General features: G+C 42.4%; 1 protein-coding gene and 1 long non-coding RNA gene across 11 annotated transcripts in view; one reads left to right on the top strand and one right to left on the bottom strand.

Moving 5' to 3' along the window:
• Positions 1–5,962: 5,962 nt before the first annotated feature.
• Positions 5,963–25,373, bottom strand: part of PPP4R1 (protein phosphatase 4 regulatory subunit 1) — a 44,152-nt gene continuing 24,741 nt past the window's right edge. For 8 of the 10 annotated variants that reach the window (XM_028737352.2, XM_028737351.2, XM_028737357.2 and 5 more), the window contains 14 exons: positions 24,688–24,795; positions 22,864–22,929; positions 22,212–22,370; positions 20,955–21,085; positions 19,878–20,389; positions 14,506–14,681; positions 14,244–14,342; positions 13,216–13,401; positions 10,689–10,850; positions 10,271–10,371; positions 9,297–9,417; positions 9,068–9,202; positions 8,463–8,604; positions 5,963–7,059 (listed from right to left, as the gene is read on the bottom strand). In XM_028737352.2, coding sequence (XP_028593185.2) covers positions 6,896–7,059; positions 8,463–8,604; positions 9,068–9,202; positions 9,297–9,417; positions 10,271–10,371; positions 10,689–10,850; positions 13,216–13,401; positions 14,244–14,342; positions 14,506–14,681; positions 19,878–20,389; positions 20,955–21,085; positions 22,212–22,370; positions 22,864–22,929; positions 24,688–24,795 — 2,262 coding nt within the window. In that variant the 3' untranslated portion in view covers positions 5,963–6,895. The remainder of the gene's footprint in view (positions 7,060–8,462; positions 8,605–9,067; positions 9,203–9,296; positions 9,418–10,270; positions 10,372–10,688; positions 10,851–13,215; positions 13,402–14,243; positions 14,343–14,505; positions 14,682–19,877; positions 20,390–20,954; positions 21,086–22,211; positions 22,371–22,863; positions 22,930–24,687; positions 24,796–25,373) is intronic. The other 2 variants (XM_028737353.2, XM_028737356.2) reach the window with 2 other exon arrangements.
• Positions 16,253–20,423, top strand: LOC144328719 (uncharacterized). Its single transcript, XR_013393959.1, has 2 exons — positions 16,253–18,965; positions 19,824–20,423. It is a non-coding gene; the product is annotated as an uncharacterized LOC144328719 (long non-coding RNA).

Raw genomic sequence — 25,373 nt, forward strand, 5'->3', positions numbered from 1 at the left:
ACAAATTCAATAAGGCTTGCTTTTGAATAGATGTGCATACATTTGCACCGTTAATTTGCAGTCTGCATTGTTGCTGCTTCATGATAGCTAAAGTAAATATTAAGCAGATGTCTGTGTGGTAACACAGTACAAAAAAAAATCTGGCAAGTTTGACATGTTATGATCAAACGAGTATGTTTTTCCACTAGACGGCAGGTGATGGGAAAGAACGAGCTGAAAGAAAAAGATTAGTCAACCACATGAATATGAAGAACTCGTTGAATTAATCACTGTACATTTATTCTAACACTTATGAAAGCAAATGCAGGTTTAAACATTTTTTTAAAAGGCTGCATGAACTTAGAATTGGGTGTGCTTTTTTTCCAGAGTGTGGTGCTTTCTAATAGACAATGTGGGGTGCACCAAGTGGTCAGATGCTGCAACATTGTTAAGTTAAGCAGCTATAGACCCTTGGATGAGAAACCACTGAAACTCCAAGTAAAAAGCAAGGCATGAATACAACCATTAAAAAAAAAAAGCCCAATATGTAGCTCAAGGAATAAAGGAGCCTATAGTTCTAAAAAGGATAAAAAGAGCACTTCAATACAGAAACATACCAGCCATTAGACACACTGAAAAAACAATACAAAAACAAGTCAACAGAAGGTGGTAGGGGCAATGGCACTCTGTTGTGTATTGTTTTGCAACAGACTTGTGGGATCCAAATAACAAACCAGCATCATGGCTCACTGTGGACATTCTCAAGGAGACTGCATGAGATTTAGGACGCTGTCTGAACTGCAGCACCCCATGCCACATGGTTACAACCCAGCCTTCCTACTCCATCAGAGCATTAGTGTGCCATACTACTTTCAGGCAGCCTAGTTTTCTAATACTGATTATCAGGCCAGGATCTGGCCATGAATACTTGGTCTCTACAGATTTATGAAGCATGTTTTAGTTCAAACAAGTTCAACACATTTCTTTGAAAGCTCAGCTTCTCAGAGCTTCCAAATAACACACACCATGGTTTTATCTGAACATCACAAGTTGAGGTAGTAGCTTATGCATATAAATTCATGTATACATAGACAGACACATATATATGTGAAAGAACCAATATCACTAAACATAGTAAATCGTAGTAGGGAGCAGCTACTACTACTATATGAAAAGAAATAAGGCAGAACCAGCATTCGTTATGCATTTCTAACCTCATGATTTTAACAGCCACTTTGCACATCGATAACTAGCCACCATGAACATGTGCAGCATTTGTCAGTCCCCCGTCCCCCCCATTATGACTCTTGAACCAAGCTTTCAGCCTGGGGACATACATACACAATACCAGTTACACACATTTCTTCAGAGTAGGACATCCACCTGTCCTTGGGTAACACCACACACACACACACACACACACAATCGCCATGAGAAGTTAAACACACAGACGGCTGTTAAACAACAGACGGCTGCTGTTGCTGCTTGTGTGAGTGTTGGGAAGACTGCTCCCTCCTTTGCCAACTCCATCCGGCCTAGGGGGCAGGACCTGCACTCACTGCCAGGGCCTCCATCAAGACCTCCGGGACACGGCTGCTGTTGTTGCTTGTGTGAGTGTTGGGAGGACCGCTCCCTTTTCTGCCAACTCCATCTGGCCTAGGGGCGGGGCCTGCACTCACTGCCACAGCATAAGAGGCCTGAGAGAGGCCCCCGGGACACGGCTGCTGTTGCTGCTTGTGTGAGTGTTGGGAAGACTGCTCCCTCCTTTGCCAACTCCATCCGGCCTAGGGGGCAGGACCTGCACTCACTGCCAGGGCCTCCATCAAGACCTCCGGGACACGGCTGCTGTTGTTGCTTGTGTGAGTGTTGGGAGGACCGCTCCCTTTTCTGCCAACTCCATCTGGCCTAGGGGCGGGGCCTGCACTCACTGCCACAGCATAAGAGGCCTGAGAGAGGCCCCCGGGACACGGCTGCTGTTGCTGCTTGTGTGAGTGTTGGGAAGACTGCTCCCTCCTTTGCCAACTCCATCCGGCCTAGGGGGCAGGACCTGCACTCACTGCCAGGGCCTCCATCAAGACCTCCGGGACACGGCTGCTGTTGTTGCTTGTGTGAGTGTTGGGAGGACCGCTCCCTTTTCTGCCAACTCCATCTGGCCTAGGGGCGGGGCCTGCACTCACTGCCACAGCATAAGAGGCCTGAGAGAGGCCCCCGGGACACGGCTGCTGTTGCTGCTTGTGTGAGTGTTGGGAAGACTGCTCCCTCCTTTGCCAACTCCATCCGGCCTAGGGGGCAGGACCTGCACTCACTGCCAGGGCCTCCATCAAGACCTCCGGGACACGGCTGCTGTTGCTGCTTGCGTGAGTGTTGGGAGGACCGCTCCCTTTTCTGCCAACTCCATCTGGCCTAGGGGCGGGGCCTGCACTCACCGCCACAGCATAAGAGGCCTGAACAGCTACCGGCAGCAATGGACAAAATGGTTTTAAATGTTTTAATTGTTTTTAATTTGCAGCACTTTAAATGGTGGTTGTTGTTTTTTATAATATTATATTATTTTATTATTTTATTTTTGCTTGGGGAGGGATAAGCATTTAGTCAGCGCTATTGTTTCTTGCTTTGTTTTGTTCTGTTTTGTTTTATTATTATCATTATTATTCTGTTAAATTATTATATAGTTTGTATTTTGCTTTTTAAGGGGTGGGGTCAGGGCTGCCTGGGAGTGGGTCCCAGCAAACAAAATGGCTGGGGCATGTTCCACAGGGGGGGATGCACTGGGACAACCGATCTCAGTGATCATGGGTAGGAGGAGGAGTTACGCTAAGACCAGACCATGTCATTACAGAGGAGGCAGGTTTAGTCGTTGTCTGAGGACTATCCCTGCCTCCAGGTCTGGTCCTGACCGGAAGGATACTGGAATCAGCAAGGGAAACCCACATGACCTGAAAGTGTTGCTGTGCAATGCCAGGTCAATGATGAATAAAACCACTGCCATCCACGACCTGATTGTGGATGGAGGATTTGACCTGGCATGTGTGACAGAGACCTGGTTGGATGAAGCAGATGGGCCTGTCCTTGCCGCTGCTTGCCCACCAGGTTTCTCTTACGCACAGCAACCCAGGTCATGTGGGCGGGGAGGGGGGGTTGCAGTGATTTTTAGGAAGTCATTAGTCTGCACCAGGCGTCCTATTGGGAAGACCCAGTTCTCTGAGTGCATGTTCTGGAAGTTGGGCAATAGGGGCAGTACAGGATTCCTACTGGTGTACCGACCTCCCCGCTGCACCAAGGATTCCCTGCCCGAGCTGCTTCAGGTCGTGGCGGATATGCTCCTGGAGACACCTAGCTTGGTTGTCCTGGGGGATTTTAACATCCATGCCGACACGACCTTACAAGGGGCCGCTCGGGACTTCGTGGAAAGCATGGCCTCCATGGGGCTGTCCCTGAATAAGTTTGGCCCAACTCATAGCCATGGACATGCCTTAGACTTGGTGTTCACCTCTATGGATGCTGGTGATCTGACACTAACTAAAAGCGAAACAAAAGAAGTGCCATGGTCAGATCACTTCCTGGTGCAACTGGACTTCTCCGCAACCCTTCCCCTCTGCAGGGAGGTGGGACCAATTCAGATGGTCCGCCCCCGCCACTTAATGGATCCAATTGGCTTCCAGAGAGTGGTAGGGGATGCTTGATCCCAAGTTGATGGCCTTTCAGCTGATTCCCTGGTGGCACGCTGGAATGCGGAGTTAACCAGGGCTATTGACTGTCTGGCTCCGAAGCGCCCTCTCCGATTGCATGGAGCCCGGACAGCCCCGTGGTTTTCCCTGGAGCTGAGGGTGATGAAACAATCGTTGAGACGGCTAGAGCGCCGGTGGCGGAAAACTCATTCTGAATCAGACCGGACACGGGCTAGAGCTCAACGTCGAGCCTACCAAGTGGCAATGGCGACGGCGAAGAGGGCCTTCTTCGCTGCCTCCATAGCATCTGCAGAAAACAGCAGCAGGAGACTTTTTCAGGTGGTTCGCAATCTATCGGAACCACCTGTACCACCGGGGCCTGGTAGGGACCCCAAGATCTCCTGCAATGCTTTTGCAAAGTTTTTTGCAGATAAAATCGCTCAGATTCAGAAGGAGGTAGACTCCACCGTGGGAGCAGGGCCAGGGCGGGAGAGTGCTAGAGTTCTGTCTGGTCCTGTTACATGGGATCAATTCCAGTCTGTTACCTCCGAGGATGTGGACAGGCTGCTTGGAAAAGTGAAACCGACCACCTGTCTCCTTGATCCTTGCCCATCCTGGCTGATAAAAGCGAGCCGGGAAGGGCTGGGCGATGGGCTCTGCGGGGTGGTGAATGCTTCCCTCTGTGAGGGAGCCTTCCCAGACCCGCTGAAAGAGGCGGTCATTAAACCGCTTCTTAAAAAAACATCTTTAGACCCGGCCAATTTGGCCAACTATCGCCCAGTCTCAAATCTACCATTCTTGGGCAAGGTGATTGAGCGGGTGGTTGCTGAACAACTCCAAGCACGCCTGGAGGAAACGGACCATTTGGATCCCTTCCAATCGGGATTCAGGTCTCACCATGGGACTGAAACTGCCTTGGTCGCGCTGGTTGATGATCTCCGGCGGGCTAGGGACAAAGGTGAGAGCTGTTTCCTAGTTCTGCTGGATCTCTCAGCGGCCTTTGACACCATCGACCATAACATCCTTCTGGACCGTCTAGAGGGGCTGGGAGCTGGGGGCACTGTCATACAGTGGTTCCGCTCCTTCCTCCTGGGTCGTGTCCAGAAAGTGGTGGTGGGGGATGAGTGCTCAGACCCCTGGGCTCTCACTTGTGGGGTGCCTCAGGGTTCTGTCCTCTCCCCCATGCTTTTTAATATCTATATGAAGCCGCTGGGAGAGATCATCAGGGGGTTTGGACTGGGTGTTCATCAGTATGCAGATGACACCCAGCTCTACCTCTCCTTTAAATCAGAACCAGTGAGGGCGGTGAAGGTCCTGTGTGAGTGCCTGGAGGCGGTTGGAGGATGGATGGCGGCTAACAGACTGAGGTTGAATCCTGACAAGACAGAAGTACTGTTTTTGGGGGACAGGGAGCGGGTTGGTGTGGGGGATTCCCTGGTCTTGAATGGGGTAACTGTGCCCCTAAAGGACCAGGTGCGTAGCCTGGGAGTCATTTTGGACTCACAGCTGTCCATGGAGGCGCAGGTTAACTCTGTGTCCAGGGCAGCTGTCTACCAGCTCCACCTGGTACGCAGGCTAAGACCCTACCTGCCCGCGAACTGTCTCGCCAGAGTGGTGCATGCTCTAGTTATCTCACGCTTGGACTACTGCAACGCGCTCTACGTGGGGCTACCTTTGAAGGTGACCCGGAAACTGCAATTAATCCAGAATGCGGCAGCTAGACTGGTGACTGGGAGTGGCCGCCGGGACCATATAACACCGGTTCTGAGAGACCTGCATTGGCTCCCAGTACGTTTCCGAGCACGATTCAAAGTGTTGGTGCTGACCTTTAAAGCCCTAAACGGCCTCGGTCCTGTATACCTGAAGGAGCGTCTCCACCCCCATCATTCAGCCCGGACACTGAGATCCAGCGCCGAGGGCCTTCTGGCGGTTCCCTCATTGCGAGAAGTGAGGCTACAGGGAACCAGACAGAGGGCCTTCTCGGTAGTGGCGCCCGCCCTGTGGAACGCCCTCCCATTAGATGTCAAAGAGATAAATAATTACCTGATATTCAGAAGACATCTTAAGGCAGCCCTGTTCAGGGAAGTTTTTAATATGTAATGCTGTACTGTTTTTAACACTGATTGGGAGCCGCCCAGAGTGGCTGGGGAAACTCAGCCAGATGGGCGGGGTATAAATAATAAATTATTATTATTATTATTATTATAATTTTAGACCCACATGCCACCATCAGAACAGGAAAAGGAGAGACTTGATAAAAGCATTCCCTATTTGCAAGCTTTTATACGGTATTAAGAGAAGGAGATTTCATTCACTCTTATTAATAAATTTTCTTTTTATTTGGACAAGGAGAGAACGTTTTATCACAACAGTTTGAAATAGCATGATTAAAGACTGCAGCCCTCCCAAGAGTGGTCACAGATATGTACAGTATATGAAGAGCCGATCATGATCTAGTTAAAAATACCTGATGTGAAGTACATGTGAAGTACAGGTTTCCTTCAGGTCATGACCAGCATGAAAAACACATTAGGACACAGGTACTCAGTGGAGTTTTCTGCTAATGAGTACAGCAATATGCTGTGTTTAAAGGTTTACAATCAAATTTTTGTTAGTGTTAGCACTGAGCCCTTAAGGGGAGAAAACAAACACCAAATCTCTACTTTTCCCTCTTTTACACACATCAAAACTATTCACACTTAAGGAAGTGCCCAGCTGCATACAAATTAAGTCTTTTCAAGGATAAAAACTTTTAATAGCTAATACTGGAGGTGTCTCTTGCTTCTTGGTACAAATCTGCCTTTATAGGGTATGAGAATTTCAGCTATCAGTTCCTAAGAGGGGGAAAGCTTGTTACATTAACTCCTCAGGAGAAAACAAATGCCGGTCTCTGGAAATCACATCCCTTCTACACTGAAAATGCTCAGCCAATTCAAGTTTCACATATTCAGGAAGACAGAAGATTTAAGGCTCTGGTGGCAAATACAATCCTCTGAGCAAAGTTGTTCTAAAGTCAAGATTCAACAGGTAATGTTTATTTTTATTTTTCCTTGACTCTTAAAATCCTTGGTCTCAGGTTTAGATAACATCCAACTGAAGTTAAAAGTCTGGCAAGAAATTCCTTCCTCCATGGGAAAAAAAGAGGTTTCAGTCATCCATTTTAGGAGCACTTGAGGATTGCCCTGCGATTTTGTAATGTTTTTGGTTTGTTTTTTAATTAAAATTATAGCAACATTCAGGGACTACTTTTAGTAAGTTGAAGAGGCTGTGCTCATGGCATCATCTGCAATTTTGGTACTGGCAGGGTGGATGCTTGCAAAGTATTTTACGTCATTATCATTATCCATTTGGAGGGCCACAATTGTCTGCTCCACTGCTTCTTGGTGAGCACTGACACATGTTAAAAAATATTCTGTATGGAGAAAAAGCAAGAGAATCTTTTTTTATAAAGGAAAAGGTAGCATCACAAAAGATATGCTTCTTATAAAACCCCAAATTAGGATGCAAAGTCAATGCTAATTTTTTTGCTGCCAGTACAGAACATTTATACAAAATGCATACAAAGACTAACATTTTAAATCATTTATATATATTGTAATTTAGCATAAACAAACAAACAAACAAACAAAGGACCATGCTTATCATGACTGGGTTGCAGAAAGGATACAGCACAGGCTCCCACATTCTTCTGGCTCAATTTTAAGGTGCTAGTTATAATCAACATTCACTGAGAAGTCATCTGTGCTGCGTAAGGTTGAGCAGGGAAAAGTCACTGATCCTTAAAGCACTGTACTGGATGCCTATGACCTACTGGGTACAGCTTAGGACCTAAGTACTTAAAGGAATGCCTCTCCTTTACCTACTGACCTATGTTTTGAGATCAGGAGGGGAGACCCTGCTCTTGATCCCACCAATGGGCATGGTCCGTGATAATGTGGCACAACACAGGGCAATGCCCCAGTGGTGGAATTCTTTCCCTGGGGAATGGCAGTTGTCCCCTGTGCTGCTAACGACATACTTCTTCACCCAAGATTAAATACCCTGGACCTAGCAGTGTTACTAATGCGTTTGTTGTCTCGTGCTGTTGTTTTGGTTTTGCAGTTTTTATACGTTTTAACTATGGTGCATAAATGGCTGCAAAGGTGTAGAATACAAGCAGAATAAATAATACCACCACCACCTCTTTACGTTTTTCAGCCATGTCTCAAGTGAAAACTCCTGCCAATTGGATTCCTGATTCCTTTATGGGTAGCTGGCTTGCCCCAGCAACTTTTCTGGTCCTCTAGGATTGCATCAGTTTTGGTGTCAGTGGCAAAAAGGAAGGGCGGAATAGAGACTATGCTGAAGTGAACAAAGCCCAGCACCCTGATAGGAATGCAAATCATGCAAAGAGGCAGCCATAACCCCGTTCTCAGCTGTTGTAGACCCTGAAGTACTGGCCAAGGCTGAATGCAACTCTTAGGCCAAAAAAGTTAGCTACTCCTGCTCTAGAAGATGCACAGAATCTTAAAAGAGTTTTTCCATGTGAGGAGGAACCTTTCTTGGAGGCTTCCTGTGTTAGAATTTTCATTTCTGCTTCCAGTCTGGTACCTAGGAAATTCCCACAGCCTCCCAGATGTTAACTTTTTTTCATCCCTTGTTGCAAGTATTTCAAACATCAGGAACCAGTCCAGAACAAAAGATGTGTTTGAGGAAAAAACAATGGCATGAGAGTACATTTACTAGCTAATACTACACTGTAAGGAAGGATGCACACAGGAAATGTGTGATTTCTACAGAGCAGGAAATGCAGCAAGAGTACTTGAGTCCACAAACCTTTCTCTAGAAGCGTTTGCCTTAATGTTTTTGCAAGTAGGACTCGAACGTTTGGAACTCTATCTGAGGCCAAGAGCAGTAAATGGGGTAATAGATGCTCAGCAAACTGATCCATTGGCAGGCAGTCATCTTCTATGATAGTCTGAAAAGAAGATAAAGTAACTGTTTTAGACTTCCCCAAAAAGCAGGAGCAAAGCCTCTAAAATAGCAATAAAATATATTCTATAGGGTCATTTTGAAGATCTCTTCTTTTTGCTTTCTTGGATTTGGGATTGCTCCCCACCCATCCCCCTTCTCCACTGATACACACAGCTAGCCATCCACATGGAAAGCTTCAAGGAGACATAGTTTTGGATAGCACACATTAAATTAGGACAAGAGAATGATAACCATCATTAGGCTCAACCTCCAAAAGCTCTTTATCTTTTTGTAAGGAGCGGAGTTCACAAATGCTATCCAGTTAGCTACTCTTACTAACTTCCTATTGTACCCATGATCAAACTCTGGAATCCAGAAATAATTCAGTGTTGAAAATGGAAAAACTTGTAACTTTGTAGCAGTGGCTTACATGTCAAGAAAATAAGAATAATTCATGAATCTCTTACCTGGCAAATAAAGGCGAACGTTTGCCTGCCAGACCACTTTTGGCACCTGCAGAACGTTTCAACCAGTTCATTCATGAGATCGACCACAAATGTTGGCGGTGGAGCACTATACAGCTTCTTTACCATTTCACTAACCTAGAAAATACACAAAGAACTCAGTACATGGATTACCTGCTAAAATGGTTACTAAGTCAAATTCCATTTTTAACGTTTACATTATAGTTCATACCAGTTTGAAGGAAATCCAACGAACAGAGGAAACCTTGTCTGCACAAAGACTGAGAGCAATAGGTCGTAGGTAATCGTATATGTCTCTGGCACTATACAGATCTAGAAGCAAGATCAGCTGCCTACAAAAATAAAATAAACAAAGGACTTAAAACTGCTAACCAATCATGAAAATGAAGCTATGTGCTGCAAGCAAAGGTGAATATTCCAGGAAGAAGAAGAAGAAGAAGAAGAAGAAGAAGAAGAGTCTTAAAGCGGCTAACAATCTCCCTTCCCCTCCTCCCCTACAACACACACTCTGTGAGCTGAGTGAGGCTGAGACACTTCAGAGAGAAGTGTGACTAGCCCAAGGTCACCCAGCAGCTGCATGTGGAGGAGCGGGGAATCGAACACAGTTCACCGGATTACTAGTCCCCTGCTCTTAACCACTACACCACACTGGCTCTACACACCACACTGGCATAGAAGAGCAGAGACGTGGGTTCCAGCCAGATTGAGTAGTCTCTCTGAAAAAAAGCTACAGTGCAGGAGGAACTCCCTGTATCTTACCACCTGCTCTAATGGCCACCAATTGCTGCTGGAGTGTTCATTCATTATAAGGCACCTCATGGGGATGAAATGGAGCATGCCCTTGTGCTGCTGATGGGGTGGACAGGTTTGGTTCTGCTCTTTCTTAGATCTAAAAGATCCACACACTACAATTCCAAGCATGCTTACTCAGCAATAAATTCCAATAAGTTAAATTTTCTTGGGACTAAGTCCCACTGAACACAAAAAACCTTACTTTTTACTTAAGCATACATAGACCCTAAGTTTCAGCCTCTCATCTGGCAAGTGGAATAAAAAACAAGCAGCTAGTGGGTCTTTCCACCTTCTCAGAACCTAACTGTGCCCAAACAGAAGTGGTATTGTAATTCTATATTAATAATAATCAGGTCTAGTATTTAGACAGCATAGTTTACTACTAAAACTTACTCAGCAAGTTCTGCTCGGAAACGCCAGTTCCTGCTGTTATCGGTGACTAAGAATTCCTGAAGCTGGTAAAGATATTCCCGCCTTTTATCAGGGTGAAGAAGCTGGAAAATAAAGATGAATGTTTTCAGAACCATACAAATTATAGTTGATTGTAGTTTATCAAATTATAGTTGAATATAGTGTATCAAAAAATGAGGCTATTCCAGAATTTCTATGAAATATCCTGGAACAAGACAGTAATGCAATATACAATGTGAATGATGACAGAAATTAAACACATCTTCGGTTTCATCACATGATATCCAAGTTTTACTAAATACTAAAAGTTTATAAATTTAATTATCTGTCACCACAGAAGTATGCATACAGGGAGGAGGAAAAAGGATGATTATTTTGTATGCATAAAAGGAGGATGTACCTTCAGAAAATCATGCAGATGCTTAAGCACACCAATTCTGACTTCATCAAGGTCCTTTAAGAAGCCATTGAAGACTGGAACCAGATCACCAGCAGTAAGCTGGTCTCCAAGAATGACTGCAAGTTCATGTATAGAGAATGCCAACGTTCTTCGAACTTTCCACTAAAACAATGCACAAGGCCAACTTGTTAGCAAATCATACAACTTATTCAATGTTAGGGTTAGATTTGTTGCACAGCCAAGAGTATAGCAACCGAAAGCAAGTTAGTTCAGCAGATTATTTTACAACAGCAACCAGAAAAAGCTGATAAAATAAAAATATTATTTTTCACTCACTCCACCCTGCCTTGAAACTGAACAGAAGTAATTAAAACAATCTACACATTTACAGCTTGATTTGAAGGCTGGAACTAGACAAAAAGGAGACGTGGTTGCTTCCATGCATCTCTTCTTTCCTCCGGTGAAGTCTAGTAACATAAAACCCATGTTGGACATCATGGTGCACTGGCAAGTCTACCCAGGCCTAACAAAATTTTCAATGCAATTAAATTACATTATGCATTTTTATTTATTGGATATTACTGGAAACAAAGGAGATGTGGGGCTGTTTTCAACAAAAAGCCAAGCATCTCTCAAATCTGGTTCCTCTACCATGTTGCAATTAATCAGTTAACTTACAATCAGTTAACATATTAATGCAGTTACTAATTACTGCTGAGAAAGGGGCTGGAGGGGAACTTTTTATTTGAGTGATAATATATAGAGATTTGAGGGACGCGGGTGGCGCTGTGGGTAAAAGCCTCAGCGCCTAGGGCTTGCCGATTGAAAGGTCGGCGGTTCGAATCCCCGTGGCGGGGTGCGCTCCTGTTGTTCGGTCCCAGCGCCTGCCAACCTAGCAGTTCGAAAGCACCCCCGGGTGCAAGTAGATAAATAGGGACTGCTTACTAGCGGGAAGGTAAACGGCGTTTCCGTGTGCTGTGCTGGCTCGCCAGAGCAGCGATGTCACGCTGGCCATGTGACCCGGAGGTGTCTCCGGACAGCGCTGGCCCCCGGCCTCTTGAGTGAGATGGGCGCACAACCCTAGAGTCTGCCAAGACTGGCCCGTACGGGCAGGGGTACCTTTACCTTTACCTTTATATAGAGATTTATATACCACTTAATCAAAAAAAACCACAGCTCTAAGCAGTTTATACAAAATAGAAATTGTTTGGATCAGCTTTCCTAAACAAAAAAGATGTTAAGCATGTTCTCATTCCATTCAATCCCTTATTATAACTTTTTGGGGGTAACAGGAGAAAACAAAAGATGTCCTAACTTCCTCCACCTGTTCCCCAGAGGACCTTTTGTGTTCCTGCAAACCCAGCAGAGGAGGAACCTTTTCAAAATTCTAACACCACAGCCAAAGGATCAGGCATCCCTTGCATAGGTGTCTGAAGTACAATCCTGGGCTCTCTTCACCACACAATTGTGCTCATAATTCTATTTTACTGATTTGTCCAGAATTTTAGACATAATAAAATTAATCCCACACAGCTGGTAAACTCTGGCCTTGTATGAATGCTATCGCAAACTCTTGGGATAAATGTTGGCACAGAGCAAAGTTCTTTTCTAATCCTTCCTTTGAATTATTTTATGAGTTTAGCAGATTCACTGCACTGAATTCAAAAAGGAAGAATGCTGGGGGGCGGGGTTCAGAAATTATATTAGAGCAAGCTGTTCCTACAGCAAATCTATTAGTTGATCAGTGTAAATGGAAAAAAGAAATCCAACAGGTTATTTATGGTTTACAGAGCAATCTTGCAGCAAGATCTGTCGGAATGAGTAGGTTAGGATTCAGCAGATCTCTGGCTGAACTGGGAGGTTCCCAGTACAGCCAGGCTACACTGCTTAACTCCTTCATCTTCACCTCAGCCAGAGATCTACCAGATTATATTCCCCATTCTAGCCCAGATGGAGCCCAATTGGCTGAGCCAAGCCTAGTAGATCTTAAACCACCATAAGCCCTGGAAAAGGGGTGTGACAGGGGCAGGATCCTAAGCCTGTTCATCTTGGTCATATAATCTGGCAGTAAATTAAGACAGTAAACAGGATGGTGTAATTCAAATACTATTTTAAAGGCTTACTTTCCCTTTGTCAGCCTTAATCTGGCTCAGCCAGCAACAGCCTTGCTGCTCAATGGAGTTTGGATCTGGAGTAATTTTATGCCATCTTAATTTACAGTGGTTTGCTTTACACTAGCCTACTATGTATAGGATTCCTCCCCTAGAAAGAAAAATATGATAAAGACATGTGCAAATTCTCCTTCCAGGACACAAGTAGTTACCACCCCTTCCCCTCAGATATCCCTATTCTCAGAAAAAACATCAAGAATGCTATAGTAATGAGAAGCGGCCCAACATTTCTGCTTTCCCATTACATCAAGAACCTTAGACTCATTTCTGGAAGACTAGAGAAGCCAAAGCATACAATTTCAAATTGCACATAGTATCTAAGGACTTTCAGGTCTTATAAAGTGCTATAACATTACCTGCATGTCAGAGGCTAACGTCTCATAAGTATCTTTCAGACAGTGCCAGTTCTGTCTCCCTAAGGTAAGTGCCACACCTGGAAGGCTGTAGGCACAGTGCTTTGCAATCTCTGTATCAACAGTCTGAGCTCGAGAGGGATCAGTCATGGATAAATACTGGTCCAGCAAGGCCTGAGGTACAATGTCCTAAAACGCAAAGCATATGAATTTAAGCATATGTTCTGAGAAAACTACATCACCATAAAAAATAATTAATTAAAAATGTTAAGACTGCAGGGAAAGAGAATGAAAAAGAAAATTCAAGTACTATTTCTTAGGTTACATTATTCTTCTAATAACCAACTTGTTACAAGTATAAATGGGAACTTTTTAAGGAGAGCAGGAGCAAAGTTGCTCACCTTTCAACAGAGCTGATGGAGGGGCCTTGCAGTCCCATCTCCCTCCCTCTCCTGCAGTCCAATAGGACAGCTGCTGATGACAGTTGAGGGAGAAGCCACAAAATGAGGATGGGAGTCATGTGCAGCCCCCATGGGTGGAAGGTTGCCACATGCGCCCTAGGTCCTGAGAGTACAGAGTACAAGGGAAGCAGTAACTCAGGGCAAGAGGATTAGCTACCACCTTGCTGACTATATGGGCTATGATGTTTCTGTTTTGCCTACAGGTGCCTGAAGCCATTAAGGCAAAAGGGAAACAGAAAAGCTTGTGCATAGTACAAGCCATCTCTCTCACACACTCACTAGACCGGTGTGCAGTTACTGTAATAGAAATTCTTGCCGACTGCATGTACAGGTCAGATTTGCAACTGATGATGCTCTCAAGGCGACAACAGTAGTCTGAGTGAGGAGGCTCAGGTTTCAATTTTAAATATCGAAGTTCAGAATTCTTTAAAAAAAGACGGAGAAAGTTACAGTGCACAATTTAAGCAAAGTAAAAATTATACTTACGGGTGTCGGATCATATATTACATGTAAAATTACTTTTAAGTTGCAGTTTCTCTCATGTACAAGGAGAAAACTCTTTAAAAATACCTGAATTTTAGATTTTTTTTCTTCTTCAGGGCTGAAACTACTATTAGTGCTAAAGTCGGAATCATTATGAATATAACGCAGAGCAGATTCTACAATGTCCTGTGGTGGAAAGTTAAAAACAACAACTTACAATGCAGGCATACTCTGCAGCACTATCCAATGCATATTTACTCAAAAGTAAATCCAAAGCATATGCAAATGAAGTTACTTGTTTTCTGACATTAAGCTCAAGTGATAAAATTCATAGCAGCCAAATATTTACCTCAGCAGTATCATTGATTAAAGGCACTGGGTCATCCTGAATGGATGTAAAGCTCAGGTGATCTTTGATGCTCAGCTCATTCTGAGAATCCACTGACTTGCCAATGCCTGCTGTCGTTTCCTCCTGGGGGTCCAGGCTTGAGGCTCGAAGGGCAGCAGAGAGCACCTCCACTTGTGCTGTGCATGTAAGGAAGGGGGCAAGCAGGTCAAAAACTTGTTCTACACCCTTTACACAAACATTTCAGTGGTGTAGTAGTACTTCCCCCACACCCTGCTTCATATTCCATTAACACAGCAGTTGAGAACCTCCACTGATGGAAGCAGAGCCTTTACAGAAATGCCCTGTGGCTATGGAATGATCTTGCTGCTAAGGTGTAAAGTTTTTAAATGGTTTCAGAAGGAATTACAACACACTTCTGGTTAAGCATGGAATAAATCTGTTAGGTAAACTTTGGGAATATGCAGACTCTGGTTTTATGCTGCATTTTTATTGCTTTTAGTATTTTACCCTGATGATGGCATGTAATCTGCTTTGTAAGCTGCTCCGAGCTTATGAAAAAACATCCTATCAATGCTCTAAATCAGGGGTCAGCAAGGTTTATCTTGCCTGCGCCGGATTGGTCCCATGGAGAGCCCTCCGTGGGCCAGAGGGCCCGTAATATCTGGCGTCTGCGCATGCGCAATTTCCGGAGCTGCAGAAGTGAGTTCCCGAGCTGCGCCGGTTTAGCACAAAATGCGAGTGGGCAGCTCGGTTTGGGGGCAGCTCGTGGGCCGGTCAAACGACTTTCACGGGCCGCTTCTGGCCCATGGGCCTTAGGTTGCTGACCCCTGTTCTAAATGAAAGCTGCACGACAGTGCAAGATGCAGTTCCACTAGGATTTCCAAGCATGCATACTCAAAGATAATAGTAAATAGGTGAACAGGCAGTACACATTTGGAGGCTACCAAGGAAGCCCTTTACTTCTTTCTGCAGAGCCAATGAAATTAATGAACCTGACTTAGGTCCTTTAAATAGGCTCACTCTGACCCCTTGCATCAGCATTTTTCATTTGCTTTCTAAAGTCTTGCATATTTTGATAGTAACAATGTAGGGTTATATATAGTATTATCTACTCACAGCTAATTCAAATACCTGAATGTTCATGATATGCAAATTCTGCAAATTTATACATCCAGAGTATTTAAAGTAGTTATGGAGATTTATCTCATTACATATTTTCTTCTGTTCTTGTAACTGCACAAATTGACCGCCATAGACTATAGGCCTCAGCAGTGGCCAACAGACAAAGTTGACTGTATGGTTCTCCTCCTGCTACACAGTCAGCTGTATTAGTGGTTGTTATATTCAGCAAAGAGCTGAAAGAAGCAATTCATCCTGGGGAAGCCATTGTTTCTGGCCATTTGCCATTTGAGACAGGGGTCACTGTGTTAGTTATGTTCTGCCTAGGTTTTTAGGCTTTTCAAAAGACTCGGGGGGGGGGGCAGAATCTTCTTTTGAAGAAACCAAACAAAGCTTCAGTGTTAAATATGCAACTATAAGAACCGAGACACTGGGAACTAACTGGTGACTGAATTAGGATTTGCTAGGCACAACTAAGCAAGGCTTGGTGACATGAAATGCATGTAGCCATATAATGAATAATAAAAGCATCCATATAATAATAGTAATGATAACATACTCTGAGTGCTTAACTATTTCTCTATTCACTACTTTATTCCTTCTTGTGACATCCTTAAAGAGATGCCAATTTTATTATCTCCAATTTGAGGGGAATGGGGAAGGAAAGGAGAGATAGAGAAACTTGCCAACGGCTGTCTAGTGTCACAGTGGGCAGAAGTTAGATCTAGATCTACTTGTACATGCCTAGCAGTAGATTGGCATGGGCTTCTGATTCCCAATTGCGTGTGAATAATAGCAACAAATTGATACCTCTCCCAGCCACCCTAAATTATACTGCTGAAATGTAGAAAGCTTGGGGTAACCCAAATTAGAGTTTTGTGTGAAAGATTGTGAGCTCCATTCAGGATTCCTAGGCCCCAAATTATTTTATTTGCCTGCCTCTTGCACTAGGCAGCTTTGAGTAGATCTTGGGGTTTAGTAAAAAATACAGTATATTTTGCAAGCCTTAAGTCTGTCTACCCTGGTGTAGTGAACTCACAGTTGAGGTGATATTTGATTTTAAGACAGTTTGGAAAGCAGCCTCTCAGGTATGATTCTGATTAAGGGACTAATGCTTTTGCAAAGGATTTTAAAAGATGACTGGTAATACTGTGTGATGCGTAGATGAGAGAGTTGTGAGGTAGGGTTCAATTATTCAAAGGAACTAGATACTGCAATTTCAGGACCATTTTTTTAGGTCCTAAAAGTGAAATAATTTATTGTGAAACTTTAAGGAAATAAATGTCATTCAGGTATAGAATAATTTGGGGGCACCACCACTAATTGGTACTGGCTTTTATCCTTGTCTGACTCAGCAACTTCATGTGAATCATACCTCGGTTAGCATCAATACCAAAACACATTGCTTTTGGCTCCTTTCCCATTCAGTTGAGACTTCCCCAACTCCCCCGGTTCAAATCAAAATGTATCTCTCTCACACTACCTAAAACCTGGTGCCTACCAAACCATTACACGAGACATGTCATGCTGTTCTCTCTAATGCAACATGTGCATTATATGACATTGGCTGTGACAACCCACCTGATTTTTATGAACATTTATTATGTAATCACATCCAATGTAGTACTGTGGCATTAAAAAACCAACATGTTAGCCACTACAGGGAATAAGATTAAAGATTAAATAAGATTTGAAGCACGGGGAACACGACAGATGACTGTAAGGGCAAAGGAAGAAAAGCAGCAGAGACATTTATGGCTTTAAAGCAATATAAATGTGTACAAGTAACTGAGAATGCGATGGAAAGCACTTTCATCTACTTATTAAAACAAGCATAAAATGAGGTAGGTAGTTAGAGCTCAGACCTAGTTCAAACTGACCTTAATAGATTGGAGAACTGGGTCCAAATGAACAAAATGAATTTTAATAGGGACAAATGTAAGGTTTTATACTTAGGCAGGAAGAGCCAGCTGCATAAATGGGGGAAACCTGGCTTACCAGTAGTACCTTGTGAAAAGGATTTAGGGGTCTTAGTAGACCCTAACTTAACATGAGTAAACAGCAAAAAAAGCTTATGCATCAACAGAAGTCTAGTGTCCTGATCAAGGGAAGCCATAGTACCGCTCTATTTTGCCTTGGTCAGATCACATTAGGTTATCTGGGGAAATTTCAGGGCAATGATCTGTTTAGACGAATTCAGGGTTTCCTAAACATGGGTCTCCAGCTGTTTCTGGACGACAATTCCCATCATCCCTGACAACTGGTCCTATCCTGCCAGCTAGGGATGATGGGAGTTGTAGACCAAAGCAGTTGGAGACTAAAGTTTGGGAAGCCCCGATTTAATTTATACTACCTCATATTTCCTTCATTTAGTAAATTCTATTTATTCTTTTAGTTGTGTGTGTAGTTGCTAAAATACAATGCTTGCACAGCAACACAACATCCTCCTGTTTTTTTATCATCTGCAGCTTCTGTTTCCTGAAGTGCTCTTTCTTACTTCCTTTCTACTTCACAACACAGAAGTTGCTATGTGATTACTACACGGAGGAGCATAATTTTAAAATGCTTCCTGTGGTGCATTCGCATAGGGAACATTTCTAGTACTGAATCCCATCTTTCAGAAAGTCCTCTAATAGATACAATACTTAAGAAGCTACTCAGTAGTACTCATGTTGGCAAGCTGCCTGCAAGTGAAAATTCATTTAAGCAAATCTGCTGTAAAATACAAGGGTGGGAAGCTTCCTAATAAAGTGTATTTTGAGATTCTGTATTCAAACCCAAGCCAACTGAGTTGAGACTATAATAAGCTGTCCAGAGTCACTATTTGGTATCTGACATCATTAATGGATCAAGTAGTTCATTTTCTAGCCCATTTTCTGCAATTAACCATTTATGGATTAAATTAGTAAATTAGCACAATGACCAATGGGAGTAATTCAAGATTCAAGAGACACACTTGGAAGGGCTAAGTAGTAGTAATGAAATGGACAAACTGGTGTTTGTTTTGGATGTAAGAGGCAGCTGACCTGTTTCTTCCATAGTTCATAAAGAGGTGTACTGCAACCAACACCCCTAATATGGTGATGGATCCTGCTACCAGAACTTTTATCTTTCATATGAACATAAGAAGAGCCCTGCTGGAAAAGGCCTATCTAATCCTGCATTCTGTTCTCACAGTGGCCAACCAGATGCCTATGAAAAGTCAACAAACTGGACACATAAGCACCCTTCCACTCATGATTCTCAGCAACTAGTATAGAGGTTTCCAGAACTGATGCTGAATTACATTACACTAGCTGTCTCAGACCCAGCACTGCTTGGGAATTCTAAGAAACAAAAAAGTGAGTACCATTTTGAAATTGGTGATTAAAATTTGCACAGTTTTGAAAGGTTCAGTACGCCATCTTGATTCAAAATGGTGTCCAATTATATCAATAGACAAAAACCTGCTCCTTGATCTCAGGAACCATCATGCAAGCTTTCTTAAGAGGTGTCCAAATTCAGAGAGATGAGCTAAAGAGACCATCTTCCAAAATACATAGTAGATTCAGCAGCACCTAGGAACATTCAGTAACTTTACAGAAAAAATTGCCAAGAAGAGGGTTTGTAAACCAGTCCTAAGGGCAACTGTATTCAGGTGGAGACACAGATTTATGCAAATTATTATGAATTACAACCACATAAAGAGCTTCACATGCCACACCATATTTAAAAGTGAAGTGGAACAGGGATCAAGAGGCATGTTCCGTGACATTTCTGATAGCAAAATATTCAATGAAATGCAAAATGTTTGCAGCCCCTGAAGGTTCCTGGAAATTAATCTACATAGGGATGGTAGAGACTTTGGGCTTGCAGCTTCACTTCTAATGTACTGCAATATGTTGATATAGTTGGGATTTGATAACCCAAATCACTTTTTAACGGGCAGCTTAACATTTAAACCAGGGAGTAAAATGGCCAGGGAAAACTAGCCCAACTAACTTGTAACAATTTATCCACTCTGTAATTTAGATCTTTGTTTGAAATCAAGAAAAGGAAATGGAAGGACAGAAGGGGGGGGGGGAGTAGTGGTGCAAAACAGAGACCTGATTTTCTTGATAAGTAAGCATAGCGTATTTGCATAAATCAAGGCTATTTACCTACAGGATTCTAAGATTCATTTCAGTTTCAATCAATTGGCCTTAATCTTTCTTTTCTAGGCATCTAATTCACACCTCACCTGGAACTAGGAATGTATTAACATGTATTAATACCTTTAACATCTGGATCATCTATATGAGGCTCCAAATTTTCTATCATTTCTTCCAACTCCTTCCTTGTAGCCATGGTAACGTTTGAAGAAGCTGATGCAACAACTTCCTGCTCTCCTTCCTGAGTTTCTGAATCAAGTGTTTCTGCAGTTTCTTGAAGTTCTAAATCAATATCTATCTTGGGAAGTGGAGTCCTCCAGAAATTGAATGAGTTATATAGCTCCTGATCAGAAAGGGGTTTTTCCTGGGAACTCGGTGCAGGTGCTGGCAATACTGCTATACTACAGCAATCAAAACTTTGTTCGTTCTTATTTGCTGCTTCTTGACATGATTCTGAAGACGAAGTGCAATGAAACATTGTCTCAGGCAGGGAATGAACCAACATGGAGTTACTCTCTTCCTTGTCATTTTCAAGGGTCTCTGCAAAATCACTCTCATCAGCAACTAAAGGCAACTCTGTCTGGCTTTGTACATCATGTGTTGGGATATCTTCTGTATCTACAATTCTTTCATTGCTGGACAAAGAAAATAAATGTGTGTGTTATCTACCATAGTGGTTATAAAGACATACCGTAATTGGCTACAACATGGGTGGTCAATCTGCAATATGGAGGTCACAAAGGGGGAAATGGAGGGTGGTAGGATGCTGGGACAAACAAGCAAACACGAAATTAAAGACACGTGTTACACCAAAGCACAAGGAGCTGTATGTGCATTGTAGTGCAAAATAAACTGGCCTCAACTTCTGGCATAGTTAGTCACCGCTGGTCTACATAAGGACACTTGTGCCTTTCTTAATTGCTCACAAACAGGCAGCATCAAAATTAAGGTACTTCAAAACAAATGAACATTTGGCACATATATTCTGTATGCACAATTTTTTCATTGCTAGACCCAGAAAATGTGTATGTCTAATAATCAGAATGGTTGGGTTGTTTAAAAGATTTTTTTAAACCCATCCTACCTCAGAACATGAGACATGAAATTTCCTTCATAATGGTAGAACATACAATCAAAGTATCAGTAAAAAAAAATGCTAAGAGCCAATGAATTTAAATGAAATTAATAACCAGTCCATACCTATGTTCCTCTGCAAGGTTCCGATCCTCAGTGTTTTTACATTCTTCTTCTTTAAAAAATTGACCACTGCTGGATGGATTAGCGAACGTTGATATAAAAGGCCCCAGGGATTGAAAGGCAGCTTGGCGAACCTAGAGTAATGGATTCCAGAGAGTTCCTTTAAATATAGCTGCTTGTAATGAGTGCTCCAGCTGTCAGTAGTGGAAACATCATAAGTTCCCCAAGGTATGCTGCAAGGAAATCTTGCATCTTGAAACAAGTGGGACATGGGAATGCATTATGCTAGCTGCCTCAATAATATTACATTACAACCGGGTACATACTTGAGTGTCACATCAGTGTCTGAATATGCATATTAAAGTACGTATCTGTCTGCAGGAGAATATTTAAAAACTCTAGAGCAAGGGTGGGGAACCTGCAAACCCTGCAGATGTTGTCAGACTCCAGCTTCCAAAAAATATGACCAATGGTCAGGGATGATGTTCTTGGACTACAGCTCCTGTCTGGAGGACCACAGGTTAGCTACCCCTTATTCTAATCCAGAGAAATCTTGCATTAGTCACATATATTTCACCACAATTTTACTATAAATTCCTACATTACATTTCCATCCATATTCAGAACTTACAGAAGTACACATCTCTTTAACAGAAGAAATCACAATTTGTCAAAGCAGATATAAGAATGGGTGAGCAGGAAATCCATAAATATTTTCAAATACATATTTTAAAAGCTGGAGAAGGAACCAAGTAACAAATACAAACCAGATTGTAAAGTGTTTAATAGATATATATATATACATTTTCACATCCTGTTTCCTGCCCAATCGTTTATCCCTTTGTCAAACCATCTTAAGAACCTCTGTACACTTTCACTGTACATGGTTATATTTACTTTCATAATAAAAGGTTTCATTTTGGGGCATATACTTTTACTTTTGGTTCTGGCAAATAACAGCACTGTTCCTTACGCTTTTTCAAAGTAGTAAAATATGTTGTGGCATCTAACAAATAAGTAAAACGACAAAAGTATCTGGACATAGAGTTGCCTTAAAATGCTAGCCCTAATAGTTATTGAAAACATAATCAACATCTACAAAACATTACAGAGGATGGAGCTTCTATATCTTGCATAATACATTAGCCCTCTTCCACGTCAACGGTATTATCAATACTTTAAACATTAATTAAACTCTCTCAAAATAATTGTCAAGTATCTTGCAAGAGGAGAAGGAGAACTTAACAACTGAAAACTTACCCATCGTGAAGGGTCACTGATAAGGTTAATAAAAAGTGTTGATAATTTTGTTCGCCGGACCTCCTGTGATGTGGCACATGAAACAGCCATAAAACATTCAGCACAAGCCTTCCGCACACCCCAAACATTATCAGAACAAAGCTGAAAAAATCTAGGAAGCTGAAAAAATACAAAGCATAACACAAATTTTGTATGAATAATTTAAATGCAGTTTTGACTTTTTATCTTGAAATAATTCCTCATAAACTTGTAAAATGTTATAGTGGAAAATTATGAAGTGTGCTATGGACAAGATTAAGACAAGGGTGCATTCATTTTTTTGCTTCTTATGTTTGGAATTGCTTTACTATATTGCTTCCTTTTGGCATTAAAAAACCATCCCATCGTCTCACAAAGAGCTTAAGCTACTCCAGTAAGCTACTCCACTCAGCAGCATTCTACACAACTTGTAGCTTTTGGAACAGCCCTACACAGAATTCATGTGTAACTGTGGCCAGGATATCTAGGTCCAGGAATGGCCGTAGCTGATGTACTAAAGTTGGTGAAAGGCATTAATGAAATCTAGCATAAATCAGTGTACTTTGGTTCCAGTGATTTTAATAGGAAGAATTATAACTAACTGCAGCTTATCGAAACCTATTCCAGAATTTACCAGCATTTCTTCAGTGGCTTGCTGTCCAACTACACTACAGATGTCACCAAAGTTGGCTGCACAAACCTGAAAAAACAATACGTTTATTATAATATGGCACCGAGCAGACAAAAACTATTCAAAAAAGCAAGACTGCGGTTCTCAAACTACTCCATGTAATGCTTTGCAATCAACTGTAAATCTATTGCACTGGGCCACAGGTTTACTACTCACAGCAGTTCTAATCTTGAAAGTTAGCTAATTTTAAAATAGGAGATACAACTTGATATGTACAAGAAGTCTTGTTTCCCTAAAAGTTGCAGGAACAAACTGGTAAAGAGCACAATTGGTTTAAGTATTAAGTAGGATAAAATATACATTTTTTTAAAAGGTTCTGGAAACTTATGAGCCAGTGTGGGCGATCAGAAGAGTCTTCTTTCCTAAGTTGTTGAGTTTACCCAACTCCCTCTGGTTCATCCCCTTACTACAGAGCTGATGCTGAATGAGATGAACATTCAATGCAATTATGTTTTCCTTTGGGGAGAATGAGGGTGGATCTCATTTCACATTTAGCTGTTAACCAATCACCAGATTTTCAGTCAAGAAAGAATTTCCCCCTAAAGTTCAGACTTTACTTGCATCCACACCGTACATTTAAAGGACCCTTCTTCCACCTTAGGAGTAATGGCTTCTCCTAAAGTATCCTGGGAAATGTAGTTTGTTAAGGGTCTCTGCACCTTTCACAAAATATGGTTTCCATTACTCTCTGGGAAAAGCCATGACTCTTAAAGTGGTGGAAGAGTGCTTTAAATGTTTGGTGTGGGTATAATGCCAATAACACATTTGGAGAAATTTGCCCTTCCCATAGTGCAGCAATGGCTCATTTGTTTGTTAACTGCTCTTGTCTTGCACTGATGTACCTCAGTACTATGGACTTTGTTCTGCTTTGGCCAACAAACTGTGTTGTATTGGTCATCTGTCATGGATGCTTTAGTTGAGATTCCTGCATAGCAGGGAGTTTGGACTAGATGACCCTTGGGCTCCCTTCCAACTCTACAATTTTATGATTTGAAGAGGAAATATTGATGTATGTAAGATCTTGCCTTAAAGTAGCTGGGCTGATCTTTATGTTCTTCCTGATCCTTCCCAGCTTTATGATACTAGCATTTTAATTTCAGGATTCCATAATTTTTGCAGAATAAAGTGAGGATAGGATAGCAGTCAAATGTTATCATTCTAATGCTTTAATTTTTACAACTGTTTGACTGGACAATATTCAAAGTATGTGCTCTGGCGAGTCAAATGCCAAACCCTAGAGAGTATCAGCAACAGCTGACGTTTACTTGCTTCTTCATTTGCAGTGATGTCCTGAAAATCCTTCATTTCTGCCCTGCCTTGCTATGAATGGAGCCAGTGAATCCCGCCCTTCCTCCAAGAAATGCAAGAAGGCATACAAGGAGTTATCACATTTTTAGCCTCTTAGCTACCATCAGTGATGGTTAGCTACTGAGATAATGATTCACTCAAAATTACCCACTGAGCTACCTGGCAGAGGAGGGACTTAAAAGTCATTTCTCCAGAGTCCCAAGTCATATTTTTTAGATGCCACACTGACAACTTAAGACAATGGTTGTTTATGGCCATAATCGTTACCTATAGTTTCCTCATTCATTCCAATAAACAGGAAAGACCTGCATATACAAAGCTGCCAAGATCAGTGCATTCACAAAGGAGGTTTTGATTCCTACGTAGAATAAATGCTTTCCATTTCCAAAAAAAGCATGGCTAAAATTTTGGCAAGGTAAAGAAGGGAAATAAGAGATATACAAAGGAAAAAGGTCATACCTTACGAACATGAAACATTCTGCAGTCACAGCACATCTCACAAAACCTGGGAAGAATGAGCCTCTCTGTAATGTCCTTTCCTACCATAGAGGCCATTTTGCACATTATCTAATTACAAGAAAAACATTGATTATGCATCTGGTATCACTGCATTCCTCGATATGCAAAAATTCCTACTTGTAATCCAATAGCATTTTTATGAAAATGTGTATTACAAAATGCTTAATTAGTATTTTCTCTTGCATCCTCTCTGTACATTGAAACAAAATGCTCTTGCCAATTAAAATGAACAGAAGGCAGATACATTGAAAAAATGTTTCTCTTGGTCTCAGCTAGGGGTTGCCTACCTTTTTGGACTAGTAGTATTTTGAATTTTAGGAAAGCACCATGGGCACCAGTCAAAAAATGGCTGGTGGGGCTGGTGGTGGCATGACACAACATAAGAGCACACTCATTGCTGCTTCATGCTCCACCCCTTATGAGTAATGTGAGAAGTCAGCTATGACCTTTTAATCCTGATTGTGGAGATCATACAATGTTGATCCCCCCAAATTCCTACCAGGGAAAAATCTAGAAAATGGTCACACCACACTCACTATGTCTTGCATAACACATGCACATGTTCACCACACACATACAGACCACAGACACATATGCATCTGCCTGCCCAAGTGCATCTCTCTCTC

The sequence above is a fragment of the Podarcis muralis genome, chromosome 8 (genome assembly GCF_964188315.1).
Source record: "Podarcis muralis chromosome 8, rPodMur119.hap1.1, whole genome shotgun sequence".
Taxonomy (NCBI): Eukaryota; Metazoa; Chordata; class Lepidosauria; order Squamata; family Lacertidae; genus Podarcis; species Podarcis muralis.